Source organism: Heptranchias perlo, chromosome 9, assembly GCF_035084215.1.
Source record: "Heptranchias perlo isolate sHepPer1 chromosome 9, sHepPer1.hap1, whole genome shotgun sequence".
Taxonomy (NCBI): domain Eukaryota; kingdom Metazoa; phylum Chordata; class Chondrichthyes; order Hexanchiformes; family Hexanchidae; genus Heptranchias; species Heptranchias perlo.
The window spans coordinates 273,649-296,646 of NC_090333.1; the positions used below are offsets into that span (position 1 = coordinate 273,649).

The 22,998-nt window shown below is 51.1% G+C and overlaps 1 protein-coding gene across 8 annotated transcripts in view; it reads left to right on the forward strand.

Moving 5' to 3' along the window:
• Positions 1-22,998, forward strand: part of rnpc3 (RNA-binding region (RNP1, RRM) containing 3) — a 58,288-nt gene that overhangs the window by 25,208 nt on the left and 10,082 nt on the right. For all 8 annotated transcript variants that reach the window (XR_010963807.1, XR_010963808.1, XR_010963806.1 and 5 more), the window contains exons 9-14: positions 3,985-4,110; positions 7,460-7,587; positions 10,339-10,497; positions 15,806-15,900; positions 16,036-16,094; positions 20,134-20,266. Coding sequence is in view for 4 of the 8 variants with exons in the window: in XM_067989775.1 (XP_067845876.1) it covers positions 3,985-4,110; positions 7,460-7,587; positions 10,339-10,497; positions 15,806-15,900; positions 16,036-16,094; positions 20,134-20,266 (700 nt within the window). In the remaining 4 variants the exon portion in view is untranslated. The remainder of the gene's footprint in view (positions 1-3,984; positions 4,111-7,459; positions 7,588-10,338; positions 10,498-15,805; positions 15,901-16,035; positions 16,095-20,133; positions 20,267-22,998) is intronic.

Genomic DNA, 22,998 nt, shown 5'->3' on the forward strand with positions numbered 1-22,998 from the left:
AGACATTAGGCCAGCTGACGACAAAGTTTGGTCAGAGGTTTTAAGGGGTGTCGTAAGGGAGGAGGGAGAGGTTTAGGGAGGGATTTCCCGAGCGTTAGGGCTTAGACAGCTGAAGGTACGGCCGCCGTTGGTGGGCTGGAGGGAGTGGGGAGGTCGCATAAATGCGGGTGATCCCAGCCACTGCCGTGCAGCTCCGAGGCAAACAGAGGCCTAGGAACAGGGCTCCAATCCAAACTCTCAACAAAACTCTCCTTAGAGCAGAGGAGGTTAACGGGAGATTTAACAGAGGTGTTCAAATTCATGAAGGGTTTTGATGGAGTAAATAAGGAGGAACTGTTGCCAGTGGCAGGAGGGTCGGTAACCAGAGGACACAGATTTAAAGTAATTGGCAAAAGAACCAGAGGGGAGATGAGGAGAATTTTTTTTTACGCAGCGAGTTGTTCTGATCTGGAATGCGCTGCCTGAAAGGGCGGTGGAAGCAGATTCAATAATAACTTTCAAAAGGGAATTGGATAAATACTTGAAAGGGAAAAATTTGCAGGGCTACGGGGAAAGAGCAGGGGGAATGGGACTCTTTCAAAGAGCCAGTACAGGCACGATGGGACGAATGGCCTCCTTCTGTGCTATAAGATTCTATAAGAGGCCAGAAATGGAGGAACTGCACGAGAATTTGTGAATTTACTCTTCCTCTTCTCCGTTCGGGTCCCATGCTTTCCCGGTCCCTGTGCAGATGAGCTGCTCCAGTCGTACTTGACCATCCCATCTCATCATCCAGCCATGGTTTGTCTTTTTTGCCTCCTTCGTGACCTGTTACCATTCACTTTTCCACCCCCTCTCCCCCAACAACAACTTTCCATGTTTGTTCCTGAGTAATGAGAGTAGATTCTGGGATGGCACCAGGGATAAAGAGGTTACGGTTATAAGTTTTCACCAACGATGAGAAAATTATTGAGTGATCCAATAGAGGTCTTCAAGATTATGAAGAGTTACAACAACAACAGCTTGCATTTATATAGCGCTTTTAATGTAGTAAAACGACCCAAGGCACTTCACAGGAACGTTATTAAACAAAATATGACACTGAGCCACTTGAGGAGATATTAGGTCAGGTTGGTCAAAGAGGTAGGTTTTAAGGAGCATCTTAAAGGAGGAGAGAGGGAGAGAGATGCAAAGGAAGGTTTAGGAAGGGAATTCCAGGCCTTCGGGCCGAGGCAGCTTAAAGCCATTGGTGGAGTGAAGAAAATCTGGGATGTACAAGAAGCAAGAATTGGAGGAGCACAGAGATCTTGGAGGGTTGTAAGGCTGGAGGATGTTACAGAGATGGGGAGGGGCGAGGCCATGGAGGGATTTAAAATTGAGACATTGCTGGACCGGGAGCCAGTGTGGGACAGCGGGCCCAGGGGTGATGGGTGAACAGGACTTGGTGCGAGTTAGGATACTGAGATGTATATGATGGACTGCGTCCATTGGTTATCAAGGTGGGACATGGCAGACATTTTAAGATAATTACAATAAGAATTGAAGGGATAGGTAGAGAAAAATTCTTTACACTGAGGGTTGTGAGAATGTGGAGTTTACTCTGCCACAAACCATTGTTGAGGAAGAGTCCTTATACTCTTTTAAGAGAATTGGATTGTTTCTTGAAAAGGAATAAATATTCAAGGATATGAGGCGTAAGCAAAGCTAGGAAATTACAGTAAACATTTATAAATCACTGGTTAAGCCCCAGCTAGAGTATTGTGGCCAATTCTGGACACCACACTTTAGAACACAAGAATTAGGAGCAGGAGTAGGTCATACGGCTCCTCGAGCCTGCTCCGCCATTCAATCAGATCATGGCTGATCTTCCACCTCAACTCCACTTTCCCGCCCGATCCCCATGTCCCTTGATTCCCCTAGAGTCCAAAAATCCATCTATCAGCCTTGAATGTACTCAACGACTCAGCATTCACAGCCCTCTGGGATAGAGAATTCCAAAGATTCACAACCCTCCGAGTGAAAGGAGGTCATGGCCTTGGAGAGGGCGCAGAGGAGATTTACTAGAATGGTACCAGAGATGAGGAACTTCCGTTAAATGGAGACTGGAGAAGCTGGGATTGCTCTCCTTAGAGCAGGGAAGGTTCAGGGGAGATTTAATAGAGGTGTTCAAAATTGAGGGGTTTTGAGGAGTAGAGAGGGAGAAACTGTTTCCACTGGCAGGAGGGTCGGTAACCAGAGGGCACAGATTTAAGGTAATTGGCAAAAGAACCAGAGGAGAGATGAGTTTTTTTTTACACGGCGAGTTGTTCTGATCTGGAATGCGCTGCCTGAAAGGGCGGTGGAAGCAGATTCAATAATAACTTTCAAAAGGGAATTGGATAAATACTTGAAGGGGAAAAGTTTGCAGGGCGATGGGGGAAAGAGCAGGGGGAGTGGGATTAATTGGATAGCTCTTTCAAAGAGCCGACACAGGCACGATGGGCCGAATGGCGGCGTTCTCTGCTGTATGATTCTCTGATTCTAAGCAGGAGAGGGATTAGAGTAGGTGGCTCATGGGTCAGATTTGGTGGGCCCGATGCCCTGTTTCAGTGCTGGAACATTCTGATTCTATGTGTCTACAATCTGTTGTTTTTCTCACCACGATCAGCTCAGAAACTGCTCACGTTCCCCACTGCTAGTTCAAGGACCCTCTGATTAATGTTCCGACACGTGTTCGTAGCACCATATGGTTGCTTCAGTTGGTGAAAGAAAGACAGACTTGCATTTATATAGCATTTTTCACAACCTCAGTGTTAGTTGTATCCATATGATTTATATCAATTAGTGTTAATTGTATTCAGGTGGTGCATATCATAGAAACATAGAAAATAGGAGCAGGAGTAGGCCATTCGGCCCTTCGAGCCTGCTCCGCCATTCAATGTGATCATGGCTGATCCTCTATCTCAATACCATATTCCCGCTCTCTCCCCATACCCCTTGATGCCTTTTGTGTCTCGAAATCTATCTAGCTGCTTCTTAAATATATTCAGTGACTTGGCCTCCACAGCCTTCTGTGGTAGAGAATTCTTTATAATAGACTCTAGCATTTTCCCTACTACTGATGTTAGGCTAACCGGTCTGTAGTTCCCTGCTTTCTCTCCCTCCTTTTTTTAAATAATGGGGTTACATTTTCCACCCTCCAATCTGCAGGAGCTGTTCCATGATCTATAGAATTTTGGAAAATGACAACTAATGCATCCACCATTTCCATGGCTACCTCTTTTAATACTCTGGGATGCAGATTATCAGACCCTGGGGATTTATCGGCTTTCAGTCCCATTAATTTCTCCAGCACTTTTTTTTACTAATACTAATTTCCTTTAATTCCTCCTTCTCACTAGTATCAATTGGGGGGGCTCTCGTATTCATTTATATGAGAGCTTATCTAGGGGGTGCACGGTGGGTAATGTGGACCTCTGTGAATAAAGGCTTGGAAGCAACTGAAGACCAGGCTCTATTATTCTATCCTTCACCACCTGGCCATCCAATTTATTACACTTAGAACGTCACAAAATGCTTCACAGCCAATGATGTACTGTTTGAAATGTACTCGTTGTTGTAATGTAGGCGACATGGCAGCCAATTTGTGCACAGCAAGATCCCACGCAGTTTTGACTTAGTTTGATGTTGATTGAGGGATAAATAGTGGCCAGAACACTGGGGAGAACGCCCCTGCTCCTCTTCGAAAGAGTGGCTGTGGGATCTTTTACATCCATCTGAGAGGGCAGACGGGGCTACGGTTTAACGTCTCATCCGAAAGACGGCACCTCGACAGTACTCCCTCAGTACTGCACTGGGAGTGTCAGCCTGGATTTTGAGCTCATGTCTGTGGAGTAGGATTTGAACCCATGAACTTCTGATTCAGAGGCGAGAGTGCTGCCCACTGAGCCACGGCTGACACCAAAGGGATAGGTGGTGATTTGGGGAAATATCTTAAGACTAAAAACGTTTTCTTTTCCTCTGAAGAATGGTACGCTTGATGGGACTAGCCTCACTTCCACCAAAACGGACGCAGAAGAAAAAACGGGTTTCTGTCAGAAAACGGCCCAGATTAAAGGACCTGATTAATGTACCAAAAGCACCGACTCAAAGGTAAGAGTCCAAGAGAATAACTGTGCCCCTTGGAACTTGTGCAATGAATAAAGAAACGTAACATTATCTCATCCATGCTGTGTTTAACAAATGTAAAACCACAGCAGTATTGAATCTATTACAGATTCATGGACATTTAATCCAGTGGGCTTATCTTTACAGGAGAATCTTGCTCCTGAACCCCGTTCTGCACCTGGTGTCCTATAGTTGGCCATCTATTTGGCAGTACTATAGAAAGAATTGGGCTAATTGTCCACAGGGTAGGGTGGACAATGAGTGTGAAGCTTACTAGCTCACCCCAGCAGTGTTCCCGCACACACTGGTACACCCCTCACCAGCTCACCCCAGCAGTGTTCCCGCACACACTGGGACATCTCCTACAGCTCACCCTGCAGTGTCCCAGCACTGGTACACCCCTCACCAGCTCACCCCAGCAGTGTTCCCGCACACACTGGTACACCCCTCACCAGCTCACCCCAGCAGTGTTCCCGCACACACTGGGACATCTCCTACAGCTCACCCTGCAGTGTCCCAGCACTGGTACACCCCTCACCAGCTCACCCCTCACCAGCTCACCCCGCAGTGTCCCAGTGCTGGTACACCCCTCACCAGCTCACCCCGCAGTGTCCCAGCACTGGTACACCCCTCACCAGCTCACCCAGCAGTGTCCCAGTACTGGTACACCCCTCACCAGCTCACCCAGCAGTGTCCCAGCGCTGGTACACCCCTCACCAGCTCACCCCGCAGTGTCCCAGCGCTGGTACACCCCTCACCAGCTCACCCCGCAGTGTCCCAGCGCTGGTACACCCCTCACCAGCTCACCCCGCAGTGTCCCAGTGCTGGTACACCCCTCACCAGCTCACCCCGCAGTGTCCCAGCACTGGTACACCCCTCACCAGCTCACCCCGCAGTGTCCCAGCGCTGGTACACCCCTCACCAGCTCACCCAGCAGTGTCCCAGCACTGGTACACCCCTCACCAGCTCACCCCGCAGTGTCCCAGTGCTGGTACACCCCTCACCAGCTCACCCCGCAGTGTCCCAGCGCTGGTACACCCCTCACCAGCTCACCCCGCAGTGTCCCAGCGCTGGTACACCCCTCACCAGCTCACCCCGCAGTGTCCCAGTGCTGGTACACCCCTCACCAGCTCACCCCGCAGTGTCCCAGTGCTGGTACACCCCTCACCAGCTCACCCCCGTAGTGTCCCAGCACTGGTACACCCCTCACCAGCTCACCCCGCAGTGTCCCAGCGCTGGTACACCCCTCACCAGCTCACCCCGCAGTGTCCCAGCACTGGTACACCCCTCACCAGCTCACCCCGCAGTGTCCCAGCACTGGTACACCCCTCACCAGCTCACCCCGCAGTGTCCCAGTGCTGGTACACCCCTCACCAGCTCACCCCGCAGTGTCCCAGTACTGGTACACCCCTCACCAGCTCACCCCGCAGTGTCCCAGCGCTGGTACACCCCTCACCAGCTCACCCCGCAGTGTCCCAGTACTGGTACACCCCTCACCAGCTCACCCAGCAGTGTCCCAGCGCTGGTACACCCCTCACCAGCTCACCCAGCAGTGTCCCAGCGCTGGTACACCCCTCACCAGCTCACCCAGCAGTGTCCCAGCGCTGGTACACCCCTCACCAGCTCACCCCGCAGTGTCCCAGTGCTGGTACACCCCTCACCAGCTCACCCCGCAGTGTCCCAGCACTGGTACACCCCTCACCAGCTCACCCAGCAGTGTCCCAGCGCTGGTACACCCCTCACCAGCTCACCCCGCAGTGTCCCAGTACTGGTACACCCCTCACCAGCTCACCCCGCAGTGTCCCAGTACTGGTACACCCCTCACCAGCTCACCCCGCAGTGTCCCAGCACTGGTACACCCCTCACCAGCTCACCCCGCAGTGTCCCAGTACTGGTACACCCCTCACCAGCTCACCCCGCAGTGTCCCAGCGCTGGTACACCCCTCACCAGCTCACCCCGCAGTGTCCCAGTACTGGTACACCCCTCACCAGCTCACCCCGCAGTGTCCCAGCGCTGGTACACCCCTCACCAGCTCACCCCGCAGTGTCCCAGTACTGGTACACCCCTCACCAGCTCACCCCGCAGTGTCCCAGCGCTGGTACACCCCTCACCAGCTCACCCCGCAGTGTCCCAGTACTGGTACACCCCTCACCAGCTCACCTCGCAGTGTCCCAGCACTGGTACACCCCTCACCAGCTCACCCCGCAGTGTCCCAGCGCTGGTACACCCCTCACCAGCTCACCCCGCAGTGTCCCAGCACTGGTACACCCCTCACCAGCTCACCCCGCAGTGTCCCAGTGCTGGTACACCCCTCACCAGCTCACCCCGCAGTGTCCCAGTGCTGGTACACCCCTCACCAGCTCACCCCGCAGTGTCCCAGCACTGGTAAACCCCTCACCAGCTCACCCCGCAGTGTCCCAGCACTGGTACACCCCTCACCAGCTCACCCAGCAGTGTCCCAGCGCTGGTACACCCCTCACCAGCTCACCCCGCAGTGTCCCAGCGCTGGTACACCCCTCACCAGCTCACCCCGCAGTGTCCCAGTGCTGGTACACCCCTCACCAGCTCACCCAGCAGTGTCCCAGTGCTGGTACACCCCTCACCAGCTCACCCCGCAGTGTCCCAGTACTGGTACACCCCTCACCAGCTCACCCCGCAGTGTCCCAGTACTGGTACACCCCTCACCAGCTCACCCCTGTAGTGTTCCTGCACACACTGGGACATCCCTTACTAGCGCACCTCTTATCCGGTCTGACCTATATGTGACACCCGTCTCACATCAGTGTGGTTGACTCTGAACTGACCTCTAAAGTGACCTAGCAAGTCCCTCAGTTGTACCACCACCATCTCAGGGCAACTAAGGATGGGCAATAAACGCTGGCCTTGCCAGCGACGCCCACATCCCGAGAATGGATATATATTTATAAAAATAGTTGAATAGATTCTTCACGCAGTTTTTTTTCCCCTCAATTCCTTTGACAAAAAATATTAGTTTTTTTTGGACAGTTGGGGGGTGGGTGGGTTTTCCCCACCTCATGTCTGGGTCTGTTGGAGACTCGTTCATCGAGATTGATGGCTCTGATTAGTCGACAATTCCCTTATCGTCATATCATGCGTCGGCCGGGATGGTGGAAGGCGAACGAGATGGACCCCTGGGTCTTTCGTCACCCAGCGGTTCCTGTGTTGCACAGCAGCCAATCAGCACTAGGGGCGAGGTCCGACTAACAGCGGTCGGACGGACGCACGGACGAGCTGAAGTGTAAACAGACTCGCGGTTCATTTTCTTTTTGTCGAGGATTGATTTGCGTCTTCCTGTGCCCCCCCCCCCCCCAGCTCCCATCCCGCCGTGCCGCCTTCTGAGGTGTTTGACCAGCCGCAGCCTCACGGCCAAAAGAAAATAGAATTTCACATCTCTGCCGACGTTGCCGGCTTGCTGGAGGGAGGAGGGGAGCGTCGACAAGGTAGGGCACAAACTCGGCGGGTGCTCTTTGTGGAAGGCCGTTTAAGACGACAAACGTTGTTGCAAAAAGAACGCACTTGAATTTATTAAAGCTCCTTTCACAAAACCCTTTGCGGCCAATTAAGTACAGTTGAGGTGCAGTTAATGTTATGTCTTGTCATTTGAGACACGAAATGTGGTAAGTGGGGAAAAAAGACTTGCATTTCTACAGTGCTTTTCGCCACCTCAGGACATCCCAAAGTGCATTACAGCCAATGAAGTAATTTTTGAAGTGTGGTCACTGTTGTAATGTACGAAATGCGGCAGACAAATTGCGCACAGCATGATCCCACAAAGGGCAACGAGATAAATGACCAAAGAATAAATTTTGACCAGGACGCCAGGGAGAACTCACCTACTCTTGAAAATCGTGCTGTGGGATCTTTTACATCCTCCTGAGAGGGCAGACGTTGGTTTAACGTCTCATCCGGAAGATGGCCCTCCGTCAGTGTGGCGCTCCCTCAGTGCTGACCCTCCGTCAGTGCGGCACTCCCTCAGTGCTGACCCTCCGTCAGTGCGGCACTCCCTCAGTTCTGACCCTCCGACAGTGCGGCGCTCCCTCAGTACTGACCCTCCGACGGTGCGGCGCTCCCTCAGTACTGACCCTCCGACGGTGCGGCGCTCCCTCAGTACTGACCCTCCGACGGTGCGGCGCTCCCTCAGTACTGACCCTCCGACGGTGCGGCGCTCCCTCAGTACTGACCCTCCGACGGTGCGGCGCTCCCTCAGTACTGACCCTCCGACGGTGCGGCGCTCCCTCAGTACTGACCCTCCGACGGTGCGGCGCTCCCTCAGTACTGACCCTCCGACGGTGCGGCGCTCCCTCAGTACTGACCCTCCGACGGTGCGGCACTCCCTCAGTACTGACCCTCCGACGGTGCGGCGCTCCCTCAGTACTGACCCTCCGACGGTGCGGCGCTCCCTCAGTACTGACCCTCCGACAGTGCGGCACTCCCTCAGTACTGACCCTCCGACGGTGCGGCACTCCCTCAGTACTGCACTGGGAGTGTCAGCCTGGATATTCGTGTTCAGGTTTCTGGAATGGGACTTGAACCCACGACCTTCTGACTCAGATGTAGCATGTTCGGGAGGAACAGGTGACTTTGGACCTATGGTTCCCAAAGCTCTTCCCCCACTGGGGGTTTTCCTCACCTCATGTCTGGGTCTGTTGGAGACTCGTTGATAGAGATTGATTGCTGTGATTGGTCAATAACTCCATTATCGTCGTACCGTGTGATTACCAGGATGGTGGAAGGTGAATTAGATGGACTTTGGTCTTTTTCCGTCCAGCAACTCCTGTGTGATGTAGATAATCGCAGCAGCTAATCAGCACACGGTGAGATTCGGAGACCCCCATCCGTTCTTGGGCCCCTCCTCTTCCGCTTCTTCGTGCTGCCTCTGTAATGTCAGGCTGCTTGTCTTGGACGAGCTGCAACTTCCTCCAGCCTAAAATTGGGAAGGCCAAAGTCATCGTCTCCCTCCCCACTCCTCCGCCCCCTCCCTGACCGTCCTCTCCCTGACCCCTGTCTCAGGCTGAATCTAACTGTTTGCAGTCACGGCATCCGCTTTGACCCTGAGCGGATCTTCCGACCCGCTATCCTCTCCATCGCCAAGGCCGCTGCCTTCCACCTCTGTAATATCACCCACCTCCGCCCATGCCTCAGCCTGTCTGCCGCTGAATGCCTCGTTCGTGCCTTTGTCACGTGTAACAGTTGCTTCAATGAAGGGATTGACTTGAAGCTTTGAGGCTCATCAAAAGATTTATGGATTGTGTACTAAATATAATCACTAACAGGACTGATACACTGGCTCCCAGTCCAGCAACGCCTCAATTTAAAAATTCTCCTCCTTGTCTTCAAATCCCTCCGTGGCCTCGCCCCTCCCTATCTCTGTAACCTCCTCCAGCCCTACACCCCTCCCTATCTCTGTAACCTCCTCCAGCCCTACACCCCTCCCCATCTCTGTAACCCCCTCCAGCCCTACACCCCTCCCTATCTCTGTAACCTCCTCCAGTCCTACACCCCTCCCTATCTCTGTAACCCCCTCCAGCCCTACACCCCTCCCCATCTCTGTAACCCCCTCCAGCCCTACACCCCTCCCTATCTCTGTAACCTCCTCCAGCCCTACACCCCTCCCTATCTCTGTAACCCCCTCCAGCCCTACACCCCTCCCTATCTCTGTAACCCCCTCCAGCCCTACACCCCTCCCTCTCTCTGTAAGCCCCTCCAGCCCTACACCCCTCCCTATCTCTGTAACCCCCTCCAGCCCTACACCCCTCCCTATCTCTGTAACCCCCTCCAGCCCTACAATGCTGCGAGATCTCTGCACTCCTCCAATTCTGGCCTCTTGCGCATCCCCGATTTTAATCGCTCCACGATTGGCGGCTCTGGAATTCCCTCCCTAAACCTCTCCCCCTCTCCCCCTCTCTCTCCTCCTTTAAGACGCTCCTTAAAACCTACCTCTCTGACCAAGCTTTTGGTCACCTGTCCGAATATCTCCTCATGTGGCTCGGTGTCAAATTCTGCTTGATAATCGCTCCTGTGAAGGGCCTTGGGACGTTTTACTACGTTAAAGGCGCTATATAAATGCAAGTTGCTCTGATGTTAGTTAAGGGTCCAGTCACATTCTAGATGAGAATAACAGTAAACATGAGGTAACTGTCAGTGATGTGACCGATTATTGAGCACAGATCTAACTAATATCACGTTTCCAGAGCCACAGGAAAATTCAGAGTCTCAAAGCACGGGATTTGGGAAGCTTCGTCCCGCTCCTGTTCATTCTAAAAGTGAAAGCGAGGAGGAGGAAGAGGAAGAGATTCCCTCCGAGTTCATCTCTAGGAAACAGCTGGGGAAGGGCCGAATCGCCAGAGAAGGTCTGTGAGACCAGCAGAGTGCATGTCAGTGTACCAGTGTGTGAGAGAGAGGCTGTGTACCAGTGTGTGAGAGAGAGGCTGTGTACCAGTGTGTGAGAGAGAGGCTGTGTACCAGTGTGTGAGAGAGAGGCTGTGTACCAGTGTGTGAGAGAGAGGCTGTGTACCAGTGTGTGAGAGAGAGGCTGTGTACCAGTGTGTGAGAGAGAGGCTGTGTACCAGTGTGTGAGAGAGAGGCTGTGTACCAGTGTGTGAGAGAGAGGCTGTGTACCAGTGTGTGAGAGAGAGGCTGTGTACCAGTGTGTGAGAGAGAGGCTGTGTACCAGTGTGTGAGAGAGAGGCTGTGTACCAGTGTGTGAGAGAGAGGCTGTGTACCAGTGTGTGAGAGAGAGGCTGTGTACCAGTGTGTGAGAGAGAGGCTGTGTACCAGTGTGTGAGAGAGAGGCTGTGTACCAGTGTGTGAGAGAGAGGCTGTGTACCAGTGTGTGAGAGAGAGGCTGCGTACCAGTGTGTGAGAGAGAGGCTGCGTACCAGTGTGTGAGAGAGAGGCTGTGTACCAGTGTGTGAGAGAGAGGCTGTGTACCAGTGTGTGAGAGAGAGGCTGTGTACCAGTGTGTGAGAGAGAGGCTGTGTACCAGTGTGTGAGAGAGAGGCTGTGTACCAGTGTGTGAGAGAGAGGCTGTGTACCAGTGTGTGTGGCTGCGTGCCATTGTGCCAGTGTGTGTGGCTGCGTGCCATTGTGCCAGTGTGTGTGGCTGCGTGCCATTGTGCCAGTGTGTGTGTGTGGCTGCGTGCCATTGTACCAGTGTGTGAGTGAGGCTGCGTGCCATTGTGCCAGTGTGTGAGGCTGCGTGCCATTGTGCCAGTGTGTGTGTGTGGCTGCGTGCCATTGTACCAGTGTGTGTGTGTGGCTGCGTGCCATTGTACCAGTGTGTGTGTGAGGCTGCGTGCCAGTGTGTGTGTGAGGCTGCGTGCCAGTGTGTGTGTGAGGCTGCGTGCCAGTGTGTGTGTGAGGCTGCGTGCCAGTGTGTGTGTGAGGCTGCGTGCCAGTGTGTGTGTGAGGCTGCGTGCCAGTGTGTGTGTGAGGCTGCGTGCCAGTGTGTGTGTGAGGCTGCGTGCCAGTGTGTGTGTGAGGCTGCGTGCCAGTGTGTGTGTGAGGCTGCGTGCCAGTGTGTGTGTGAGGCTGCGTGCCAGTGTGTGTGTGAGGCTGCGTGCCAGTGTGTGTGTGAGGCTGCGTGCCAGTGTGTGTGTGAGGCTGCGTGCCAGTGTGTGTGTGAGGCTGCGTGCCAGTGTGTGTGTGAGGCTGCGTGCCAGTGTGTGTGTGAGGCTGCGTGCCAGTGTGTGTGTGAGGCTGCGTGCCAGTGTGTGTGTGAGGCTGCGTGCCAGTGTGTGTGTGAGGCTGTGTGCCAGTGTGTGTGTGAGGCTGTGTGCCAGTGTGTGTGTGAGGCTGTGTGCCAGTGTGTGTGTGAGGCTGTGTGCCAGTGTGTGTGTGAGGCTGTGTGCCAGTGTGTGTGTGAGGCTGTGTGCCAGTGTGTGTGTGAGGCTGTGTGCCAGTGTGTGTGTGAGGCTGTGTGCCAGTGTGTGTGTGAGGCTGTGTGCCAGTGTGTGTGAGGCTGTGTGCCAGTGTGTGTGAGGCTGTGTGCCAGTGTGTGTGTGAGGCTGTGTGCCAGTGTGTGTGTGAGGCTGTGTGCCAGTGTGTGTGTGAGGCTGTGTGCCAGTTTGTGTGTGAGGCTGCGTGCCATTGTGCCAGTGTGTGTGTGAGGCTGCGTGCCACCGTGCCAGTGTGTGTGTGAGGCTGCGTGCCACCGTGCCAGTGTGTGTGTGAGGCTGCGTGCCATCGTGCCAGTGTGTGTGTGAGGCTGCGTGCCACTGTGCCAGTGTGTGTGTGAGGCTGCGTGCCACTGTGCCAGTGTGTGTGTGAGGCTGCGTGCCACTGTGCCAGTGTGTGTGTGTGGCTGCGTGCCACTGTACCAGTGTGTGTGTGTGGCTGCGTGCCATTGTGCCAGTGTGTGTGTGTGGCTGCGTGCCATTGTGCCAGTGTGTGTGTGAGGCTGCGTGCCATTGTGCCAGTGTGTGTGTGAGGCTGCGTGCCATTGTGCCAGTGTGTGTGTGGCTGCGTGCCATTGTGCCAGTGTGTGTGTGTGGCTGCGTGCCATTGTGCCAGTGTGTGTGTGAGGCTGTGTGCCAGTGTGTGTGTGAGGCTGTGTGCCAGTGTGCCAGTGTGTGTGTGAGGCTGCGTGCCATTGTGCCAGTGTGTGTGTGTGGCTGCATGCCATTGTACCAGTGTGTGTGTGAGGCTGCGTGCCATTGTGCCAGTGTGTGTGTGAGGCTGTGTGCCAGTGTGTGTGTGAGGCTGCGTGCCATTGTGCCAGTGTGTGTGTGAGGCTGCGTGCCATTGTGCCAGTGTGTGTGTGAGGCTGCGTGCCATTGTGCCAGTGTGTGTGTGAGGCTGCGTGCCATTGTGCCAGTGTGTGTGTGAGGCTGCGTGCCATTGTGCCAGTGTGTGTGTGAGGCTGTGTGCCAGTGTGTGTGTGAGGCTGCGTGCCATTGTGCCAGTGTGTGTGTGAGGCTGCGTGCCATTGTGCCAGTGTGTGTGTGAGGCTGCGTGCCATTGTACCAGTGTGTGTGTGTGAGGCTGCGTGCCATTGTACCAGTGTGTGTGTGTGGCTGCGTGCCATTGTACCAGTGTGTGTGTGTGTGGCTGCGTGCCATTGTATCAGTGTGTGTGTGTGGCTGCGTGCCATTGTACCAGTGTGTGTGTGTGGCTGCGTGCCATTGTGCCAGTGTGTGTGTGAGGCTGCGTGCCAGTGTGTGTGTGAGGCTGCGTGCCATTGTACCAGTGTGTGTGTGAGGCTGCGTGCCAGTGTGTGTGTGTGGCTGCGTGCCATTGTGCCAGTGTGTGTGTGAGGCTGCGTGCCAGTGTGTGTGTGAGGCTGCGTGCCATTGTACCAGTGTGTGTGTGAGGCTGCGTGCCATTGTACCAGTGTGTGTGTGAGGCTGCGTGCCATTGTACCAGTGTGTGTGTGAGGCTGCGTGCCATTGTGCGAAAGAGGCTGCATTCCAGTGTATCAGTGAGAGAGAAGGGCTGCGTGCCAGTGCACCAGTGAGAGAGAGCCTGCGTGCCAGTGCACCAGTGTGTATGAGAGGGGCTTCGTGTCAGTGTACCAGTGTGTGTGAGAGGCGCTGCGTGAGAGGTTACATTCCAGTGTACCAGTGTGAGAGACAGGGGCTGCAGGCCAGGCCAGTGCTGAGTTTGTGGATGTACGGTGATGAAGTGAGACGGAGGATAGTGTGTGCCAAACTGGTCCCAGTTGGCAGGGCACTGTGTGAGAGGGTATGTGCCAAGGCAAAAGTGCCTTCTGCTTGTTTGTGTCAGTCACATTTTGAAATCCAGTTCTAAAAATGTAACAGTTTTGCGTTTTGTAACAATCCCCAGTAATCCAGATTGCTGATCGAAACATAGAAAATAGGAGCAGGGGTAGGCCATTCAGCCCTTCAAGCCTGCTCTGCCATTCAAAATGATCATGGCTGATCCTCTATCTCAATACCATATTCCCGCTCTCTTCCCCCATACCCCTTGATGCCTTTGTACCAGTGTGTGTGTACCAGCGATGTCTAGAAATCTATCTAGCTGCTTCTTAAATATATTCAGTGAATTGGCCTCCACAGCCTTCTGTGGTAGAGAATTCCACAGGTTCACCACCCTCTGAATGAAGAAATTTCTCCTCATCTCAGTCCTAAATGTCCTACCCCGTATCCTGAGGCTGTGACCCCACGTTCTGGACCCCCCAGCCAGGGGAAACATCCTCCCTGCATCCAGTCTGTCTAGCCCTGTCAGAATTTTATATGCTTCAATGAGATCCCCTCTCATTCTTCTAAACTCGAGTGAATACAGGCCAAGTCGACCCAATCACTCCTCATACGACAGTCCTGCCATCCCAGGAATCAGTCTGGTGAACCTTTGCTGCATTCCCTCTATGGCAAGTATATCCTTTCTTAGGTAAGGAGACCAAAACTGCACACAATACTCCAGGTGTGGTCTCACCAAGGCCCCGTATAACTGCAGTAAGGCATTCTTGCTCCTATACTCAAATCCTCTTGCAATGAAGACCAACATACATTTGCCTTCCTAACTGCCTGCTGCACCTGCGTGTTTGTTTTCAGTGACTGGTGTACAAGGACACCCAGGTCCCTTTGTACATCAACATTCCCCAATCGATCACCATTTAAATAATATTCAGCCTTTCTGTTTTTCCTTCCGAAGTAGATAATTTCACATTTATCCACATTATACTGCATCTGCCATGTATTTGCCCACTCACTCAACTTGTCTAAATCACCTTGAAGCCTCTTTGCATCCTCCTCACAACTCACATTCCCACCTAGTTTTGTGTCGTCAGCAAACTTGGAAATACTACATTTGGTTCCCTCATCCAAATCATTGATATATATTGTGAATAGCTGGGGCCCAAGCACTGATCCCTGCGGTACCCCACTAGTCACTGCCTGCCACCTGGAAAAAGACCCATTTATTCCTACCCTCTGTTTCCAATTTTCAATCCATGCCAGTATATTCCCCCCAATCCCATGTGCTTTAACTTTGCACACTAACCTCTTATGTGGGACTTTATCAAAGGCCTTCTGAAAATCCAAATACACCACATCCACTGGTTCTCCCTTATCTATTCTACCAGTTACATCCTCAAAAAAACTCCAGTAGGTTTGTCAAACACGATTTCCCTTTCATAAATCCATGTTGACTTTGTCTAACCCCATAGATATTTTCTAAATGTCCTGTTATCACATCTATTATAATAGACTCTAGCATTCCCCCTACTACTGATGTTAGGCTAACCGGTCTGTAGTTCCATGTTTTCTCTCTATTTTGATCTTCAAAACTGTATAAAATTTCTTTTTAAAAATATATACAAATGTTGGCTGGAATCAAACTTTTTTTTTTAGTTCACTAGTCAGTGGTGAGAGTAAAACTTTGGGGCTAAGAAACTATTTCCTCTGGTGGGAGAGTCCAGAACAAGGGGGCATAATCTTAAAATTAGAGCTCGGCCATTCAGGGGTGATGTCAGGAAGCATTTCTTCACACAAAGCTGTTGAGGCTGGGGGTCAATTGAAAATTTCAAACCTAAGATTGATAGATTTTTGTTGGGTGAGGGTATCAAGGGTTACAGAAGCAAGGAGGGTAAATGGAGTTAAGATACAGATCAGCCATGGTCTAATTGAATGGCGGGACTGAATGGCCTCCTGTTTCTATGTTCCTATTGATATGCAGTTTTATATTTTTTATTTGTAACAGAGATGGAGAGCATGTCGATGTTTAAGAATTACAATCCAGGCGAGCCAACCTGCAGATTGTATGTAAAGAATTTGTCCAAACAAGCTGAAGAAAAGGTAATGTCTTCCAACCTCTGCCCATTGCCAGTTTCTCTTTTTAAAAAAAAAACTAAATGCAGTTTTTTTTTGTTGCAAGATTCAGAGTTGCAAAGTTTATGCATTTGATGTTTTCACACTTTGTTCTCATTCCAGGACTTGAAATTCATCTTCGGCAGATACGTCGATTTCTCATCGCAAACTGAAAGGAACATGTAAGACCTTTGTCGTGTGTGTGTGTGTGTGTGTGTTTATATATATTATATTTTATTTATCCTCATGTCACCTTTGGTTCTTTTGCCAATCACCTTAAACCCATGTCCTCCTGGTTCTTGACCCTTCCGCCAATGGGAACAGTTTCTCTCTATTTACTCTGTCCAGACCCTTCATGATTTTGAACACCTCTATCAAATCTCCTCGCAACCATCTCTGTTCCAAGGAGAACAACCCCAGCTTCTCCAGTCTATTCACGTAACTAAAGTCCCTCATCCCTGGAATCATTCTAGTAAATCTTTTCTGCACCCTTTCGAAGGCCTTCACATCTTTCCTACAGTGCGGTGCCTGAACTGGACACAATACTCCAGTTGTGGTCAAACCAGTGTTTTATAAAGGTTCATCATGACTTCCTTGCTTTTATACTCTCTGCCTCTATTTATAAAGTCCAGGACCCTGTGTGCTTTTTTAACCGCTTTCTCAACCTGCCCTGCCACCTTTAACGATTTGTGCACATATACCCCCAGATCTCTCTGTTCCTGTCCCCCTTTTAAAATTGTGCCCTCTAGTTTATATTGCCTCTCCTCGTTCTTCTTGCCAAAATGTATCACGTTGCATTTTTCTGCGTTAAATTTCATCTGCCACATGTCTGCCCATGCCACCAGCTGGTCTATATCCTCTTGAAGTCTATCACTATCCTCCTCACTGTTTACTACACTTCCAAGTTTTGTGTCATCTGCAAATTTTGAAATTGTGTCCTGTACACCCAAGTCCAAGTCATTAATATATATCAAGAAAAGCAGTGGTCCCAGCACTGACCCCTGGGGAACACCACTGTACGCCTCCCTCCAGTCCGAAAAACAACCGTTCACCACTACTCTCTGTTTCCTGTTTAGCCAATTTTGTATCCATGCTGATGTTACCCCCTTTATTCCATGGGCCACAATCTTGATGATAAGCCTATTATGTGACACTTTTTCAAACGTCTTTTGAAAGTCCATAGACACTACATCAGCTGCATTGCCCTCTTCTAATCTCTCTGTTATCTCATCAAAAAACTCAATCAGGTTAGTTAAACACGATTTGCCTTTAACAAATCCTTGCTGGCTTTCCCTAATCAATCCACAATTGTCTAAGTGACTGCTAATTCTGTCCTGGATTATCGTTTCTATAAGTTTCCCCACCACTGAGGTTAAACTGACTGGCCTGTAGTTGCTGGGTTTATCCTTACACCCTTTTTTGAACAAGGGTGTAACATTTGCAATTCTCCAGTCCTCTGGCACCACCCCCATATCTAAGGATGTTTGGAAGATTATGGGCAGTACCTCTGCAATTTCCACCCTTACTTCCCTCAGCAACCTAGGATGCATCTCATCCAGACCAGGTGACTTATCTACTTTAAATACAGCTAGCCTTTCCAGTATGTCCTCTTTATCAATTTTTAGCCCATCCAGTATCTCAACTACATCTTCCTTTACTGAGACTCTGGCAGCATCTTCTTCCTTGGTAAAGTCAGATGCAGAGTACTCATTTAATACCTCAGCCTCCATGAGTAGATCTCCTTTTTGGTCCCTAATCGGCCCGCCCCTCCTCTTACCATCCGTTTACTGCTCACACGCCTGTAGAAAACTTTTGGATTCCCTTTTATGCTGGCCGCCAGTCTATTCTCATACTCTCTCTTTGCCCCTCTTATTTCCTTTTTCACTTCCCCTCTGAACTTTCTATATTCAGCCTGGTTCTCCCCAGGAGACATCTGTCATACACCCCTTTTTTCTGCTTCATCTTACTCTCTATCTCTTTTGTCATGAGGGAGCTCTGGCTTTAGTTGCCCTACCTTTCTCCCTCGTGCGAATGTACCTAGACTGTACCCGAATCATCTCCTCTTTAAAGGCCGCCCATTGTTCAATTACTGTTTTGCCTGCCAATCTTTGATTCCAATTTACCTGGGCCAGATCTGTTCTCATCCCACTGAAATTGGCCCTCCTCCAATTGAGTATTCTTACTTTAGAGTGGTCCGTGTCCTTTTTTTTTATATATATAATCTCGAAATATACTGATGGTCATGGGTTCAAGTTCCATTCCAGAGACTTGAGCACATAATCCAGGCTGACACTCCCAGTGCAGTACTGAGGGAGTGCTGCACCGTCGGAGGGTCAGTACTGAGGGAGTGCTGCACTGTCGGAGGGTCAGTACTGAGGGAGCGCTGCACTGTCGGAGGGTCGGTACTGAGGGAGCGCTGCACTGTCGGAGGGTCAGTACTGAGGGAGCGCTGCACTGTCGGAGGGTCGGTACTGAGGGAGCGCTGCACTGTCGGAGGGTCAGTGCTGAGGGAGCGCTGCTCTGTCGGAGGGTCAGTGCTGAGGGAGCGCTGCACTGTCGGAGGGTCAGTACTGAGGGAGCGCTGCACTGTCGGAGGGTCAGTACTGAGGGAGCGCTGCACTGTCGGAGGGTCGGTACTGAGGGAGCGCTGCACTGTCGGAGGGTCGGTACTGAGGGAGCGCTGCACTGTCGGAGGGTTGGTACTGAGGGAGCGCTGCACTGTCGGAGGGTCGGTACTGAGGGAGCGCTGCACTGTCGGAGGGTCAGTACTGAGGGAGCGCTGCACTGTCGGAGGGTCAGTACTGAGGGAGCGCTGCACTGTCGGAGGGTCAGTACTGAGGGAGCGCTGCACTGTCGGAGGGTCAGTACTGAGGGAGCGCTGCACTGTCGGAGGGTCAGTACTGAGGGAGCGCTGCACTGTCGGAGGGTCAGTACTGAGGGAGCGCTGCACTGTCGGAGGGTCAGTACTGAGGGAGCGCTGCACTGTCGGAGGGTCAGTACTGAGGGAGTGCTGCACTGTCGGAGGGTCAGTACTGAAGGAGTGCTGCACTGTCGGTGGTGCCGCCTTTCGGGATGAGATGCTAAACTGAGGCCCCGTCTGCCCCCCTCAGGCAGGCATAAAACATTCCATGGCACTATTTCAAAGAAGAGCAGGGGTGTTCTCCCTAAAATCCTGGCCAATATTTATCCCTCAACCAACATCACTAAAACAGATTATCTGGTCATTATCACATCGCTGTTTGTGGGATCTTGCTGTGCGCAAATTACAACAGTGCCCACACATCAAAAAGTACTTCATTGGCTGTAAAGCGCTTTGGGACATCCTGATATCATGAAAAGTGCTAAATAGATGCAAGTTCTTTTTCTTATTATTGATTTGCAATTAGACTAAAACTATTAATGTTACAGAGCCTCTCTCTCTGTCTCATTGAATTTATTTCCCTGTTGACAAGAACGTCTTTCTACTCCCTGCCTGCTAACAACAACAACAACTATTTGCATTTATATAGTGCCTCTAATGTGGTAAAACGTCACAAGGCGCTTCATAGGAACATAATCAGACAAAAAAATGACAAATAACACCGAGCCAAGGAAGGAGATATCAGGACAGGTGACTAAAAGCTTGGTCAAAGGTACGTTTTAAGGAGTGACTTAAAGGAGGGGAAATGTACGGAGTCATACAACACCAGGTTATAGTCCAACAGCTTTATTTGAAATCACAAGCTTTTGGAGCTTTGCTCCTTCGTCAGGTGAGGAAGGAGGAAAGCCTCCGAAAGCTTGTGATTTCAAATAAAGCTGTTGGACTATAACCTGGTGTTGTACGACTCCGTACGTTTGTCCACCCCAGTCCATCACCGGCATCTCCGCATTAAAGGAGGGGAGGTAGAGAGGCGGAGAGGTTTCGGGAGGGAATTCCAGAGCTTCGGGTCGAGATGGCTGAAGGCACGGCCGCCAATGGTGGAACTAAGGAAGTGGGGGAATGGACAAGAGGCCAGAGTTGGAGGAACGCAGAGATAAGGAGGGGCGGAGGCCGTGGAGGGATTTGAACACAAGGATGAGAATTTTAAAATCGAGGCCGGGAGCCAGTGTCGGTCAGCGTGCCCGTTTAGTTCACCTGTTTGGAAAAGGAGAAATTAGTGATCGTGTGGAACAAAAACAAAACCAATTTCCGTCTTTGATTTTTTTTTGTATTTGAATGTGGCTGTTCTTTTGCGTTAACAGGTTCGACATACGATTGATGAAAGAAGGGCGGATGAAGGGACAAGCTTTCGTTGGACTTCCCAACGAGAAAGCCGCGGCCAAGGCTCTAAAGGAAGTAAATGGGTTCGTTCTCAATGAGAAGCCGATGGTGGTCGTATCCTTTTATAGAACAAATGGGATTATAATGATTGCTAGGGAATGGATGCTCAAAATAATAGGTTTCAAAGGCATTAATTGGCTTTCATAGGAATTAAGCAAACAATGATAACTTAATAATTACACATATACAATGCTAACTTATAATTACACGTGTACAATGATAACTTACTAAATACACATACTTAAGAGCTCACTTACGATAATACAAATTACCGCAAAATTCACCGTGTTATAGGTTTCGACCTCGAAGGGTTAATGGCTGTCCAAGCTTTGTCAAATTCTGAAGTATCTATTTTTACACCCACCTTTTAAACCTTTCTTTCCATCCTGCTACGTGTCACAGGTTCTGTAGCCTTACCTCATCCAATTAGCTGTCATAACTACAATTTTAACAAGAATCACTCGTCGAACCTTCACCTTGACAGAACTGTCAATCAAGTCATTGAACTGGGGACAGTTACAGGGGTCAACGGCCCTCTACGGGGACGTCACATAACTGTCCTTGGAGGGGTCACTATCTGAAGCTATAGCTTCTCCACTGGATGGTCACCTCTGTCGATGTCTCACTGCGGAGAGATCTCTGGTACCTCTCGATCTCACTGCGGAGAGATCTCTGGTACCTCTCAGTATCTCACTGCAGAGAGGTCTCTGGTACCTCTCAGTATCTCACTGCGGAGAGATCTCTGGTATCTCTCGATATCTCACTGCGGAGAGGTCTCTGGTATCTCTCGATATCTCACTGCGGAGAGGTCTCTGGTATCTCTCGATATCTCACTGCGGAGAGGTCTCTGGTATCTCTCAATATCTCTCTGCGGAGGGATAGAAATGTTATGGCACAGAAGGAGGCCATTCTGCCCTTCGAGCCTGCGCTTGCTCTCTGCAACAGCAATCCAGCTAGTCCCACTCCCCCGCCCTTTCCCTGTAGCCTTGCAAATTTTTCTCTTTCAAGTACCTATTTAATTCCTTTTTGAAAGCCACAATTGACCCTGCTTCCACCACCCTTTTAGGCAGTGCATTTCAGATCCTAACCATTCGCTGCATAAAAAAGTTTTTCCTCATGTCGCCTTTGGTTTTTTTGCCAATCTTGCCGATTTTAAACCCACGTCCTCTGGAATGCGACCCTTCTGCCAATGGGAACAGTTTCTCTTTATTTACTTTATCTAAACCCTTCATGATTTTGAACACTTCTATCAAATCTCCTTTCAACCTTCTCTGTTCTAAGGAGAACAATCCCAGCTTTTTTTTTTATTCGTTCACGGGATGTGGGCATCGCTGGCGAGGCCGGCATTTATTGCCCATCCCTAATTGCCCTTGAGAAGGTGGTGGTGAGCCGCCTTGAACCGCTGCAGTCCGTGTGGTGAAGGTTCTCCCACAGTGCTGTTAGGAAGGGAGTTCCAGGATTTTGACCCAGTGACGATGAAGGAACGGTGATATATTTCCAAGTCAGGATGATGTGTGACTTGGAGGGGAACGTGCAGGTGGTGTTGTTCCCATGTGCCTGCTGCTCTTTTCTTTCAAGGTGGTAGAGGTCGTGGGTTTGGGAGGTGCTGTTGAAGAAGCCTTGGCGAGTTGCTGCAGTGCATCCTGTGGATGGTACACACTGCAGCCACAGTGCGCTGGTGGTGAAGGGAGTGAATGTTTAGGGTGGCGGATGTGATGCCAATCAAGCGGGCTGCTTTGTCCTGGATGGTGTCAGGCTTCTTGTGTGTTGTTGGAGCTGCACTCATCCAGGCAAGTGGAGAGTATTCCATCACACTCCTGACTTGTGCCTTGTAGATGGTGGAAAGGCTTTGGGGAGTCAGGAGGTGAGTCACTCACCGCAGAATACCCAGCCTCTGACCTGCTCTTGTAACCACAGTATTTATGTGGCTGGTCCAGTTAAGTTTCTGGTGGATGGTGACCCCCAGGATGTTGATGGTGGGGGATTTGGCGATGGTAATGCCGTTGAATGTCAAGGGGAGGTGGTTGGACTCTCTCTTGTTGGAGATGGTCATTGCCTGGCACTTGTCTGGCATAAATGTTACTTGCCACTTATGAGCCCAAGCCTGGATGTTGTCCAGGTCTTGCTGCATGCAGGCTCGGACTGCTTCATTATTTGAGGGGTTGTGAATGGAACTGAACACTGTGCAATCATCAGCGTACATACCCATTTCTGACCTTATGATGGAGGGAAGGTCATTGATGAAGCAGCTGAAGATGGACCTAGGACACTGCCCTGAGGAACTCCTGCAGCAATGTCCTGGGGCTGAGATGATTGGCCTCCAACAGCCACTACCATCTTCCTTTGTGCTAGGTATGACTCCAGCCACTGGTGAGTTTTCCCCTGATTCCCATTGACTTCAATTTTACGAGGGCTCCTTGGTGCCACACTCGGTCAAATGCTGCCTTGATGTCAAGGGCAGTCACTCTCACCTCACCCCTGGAATTCAGCTCTCTTGTCCATGTTTGGACCAAGGCTGTGATTAGGTCTGGCGGAACCCAAACTGAGCATCGGTGAGCAGGTTATTGGTGAGTAAGTGCTGCTTGATAGCACTGTCGATGACACCTTCCATCACTTTGCTGATGATTGAGAGTAGACTGATGGGGCGGTAATTGGCCGGATTGGATTTGTCCTGCTTTTTGTGGACAGGACATACCTGGGCAATTTTCCACATTGTCGGGTAGATGCCAGTGTTGTAGCTGTACTGGAACAGCTTGGCTTGAGGCGCAGCTAGTTCTGGAGCACAA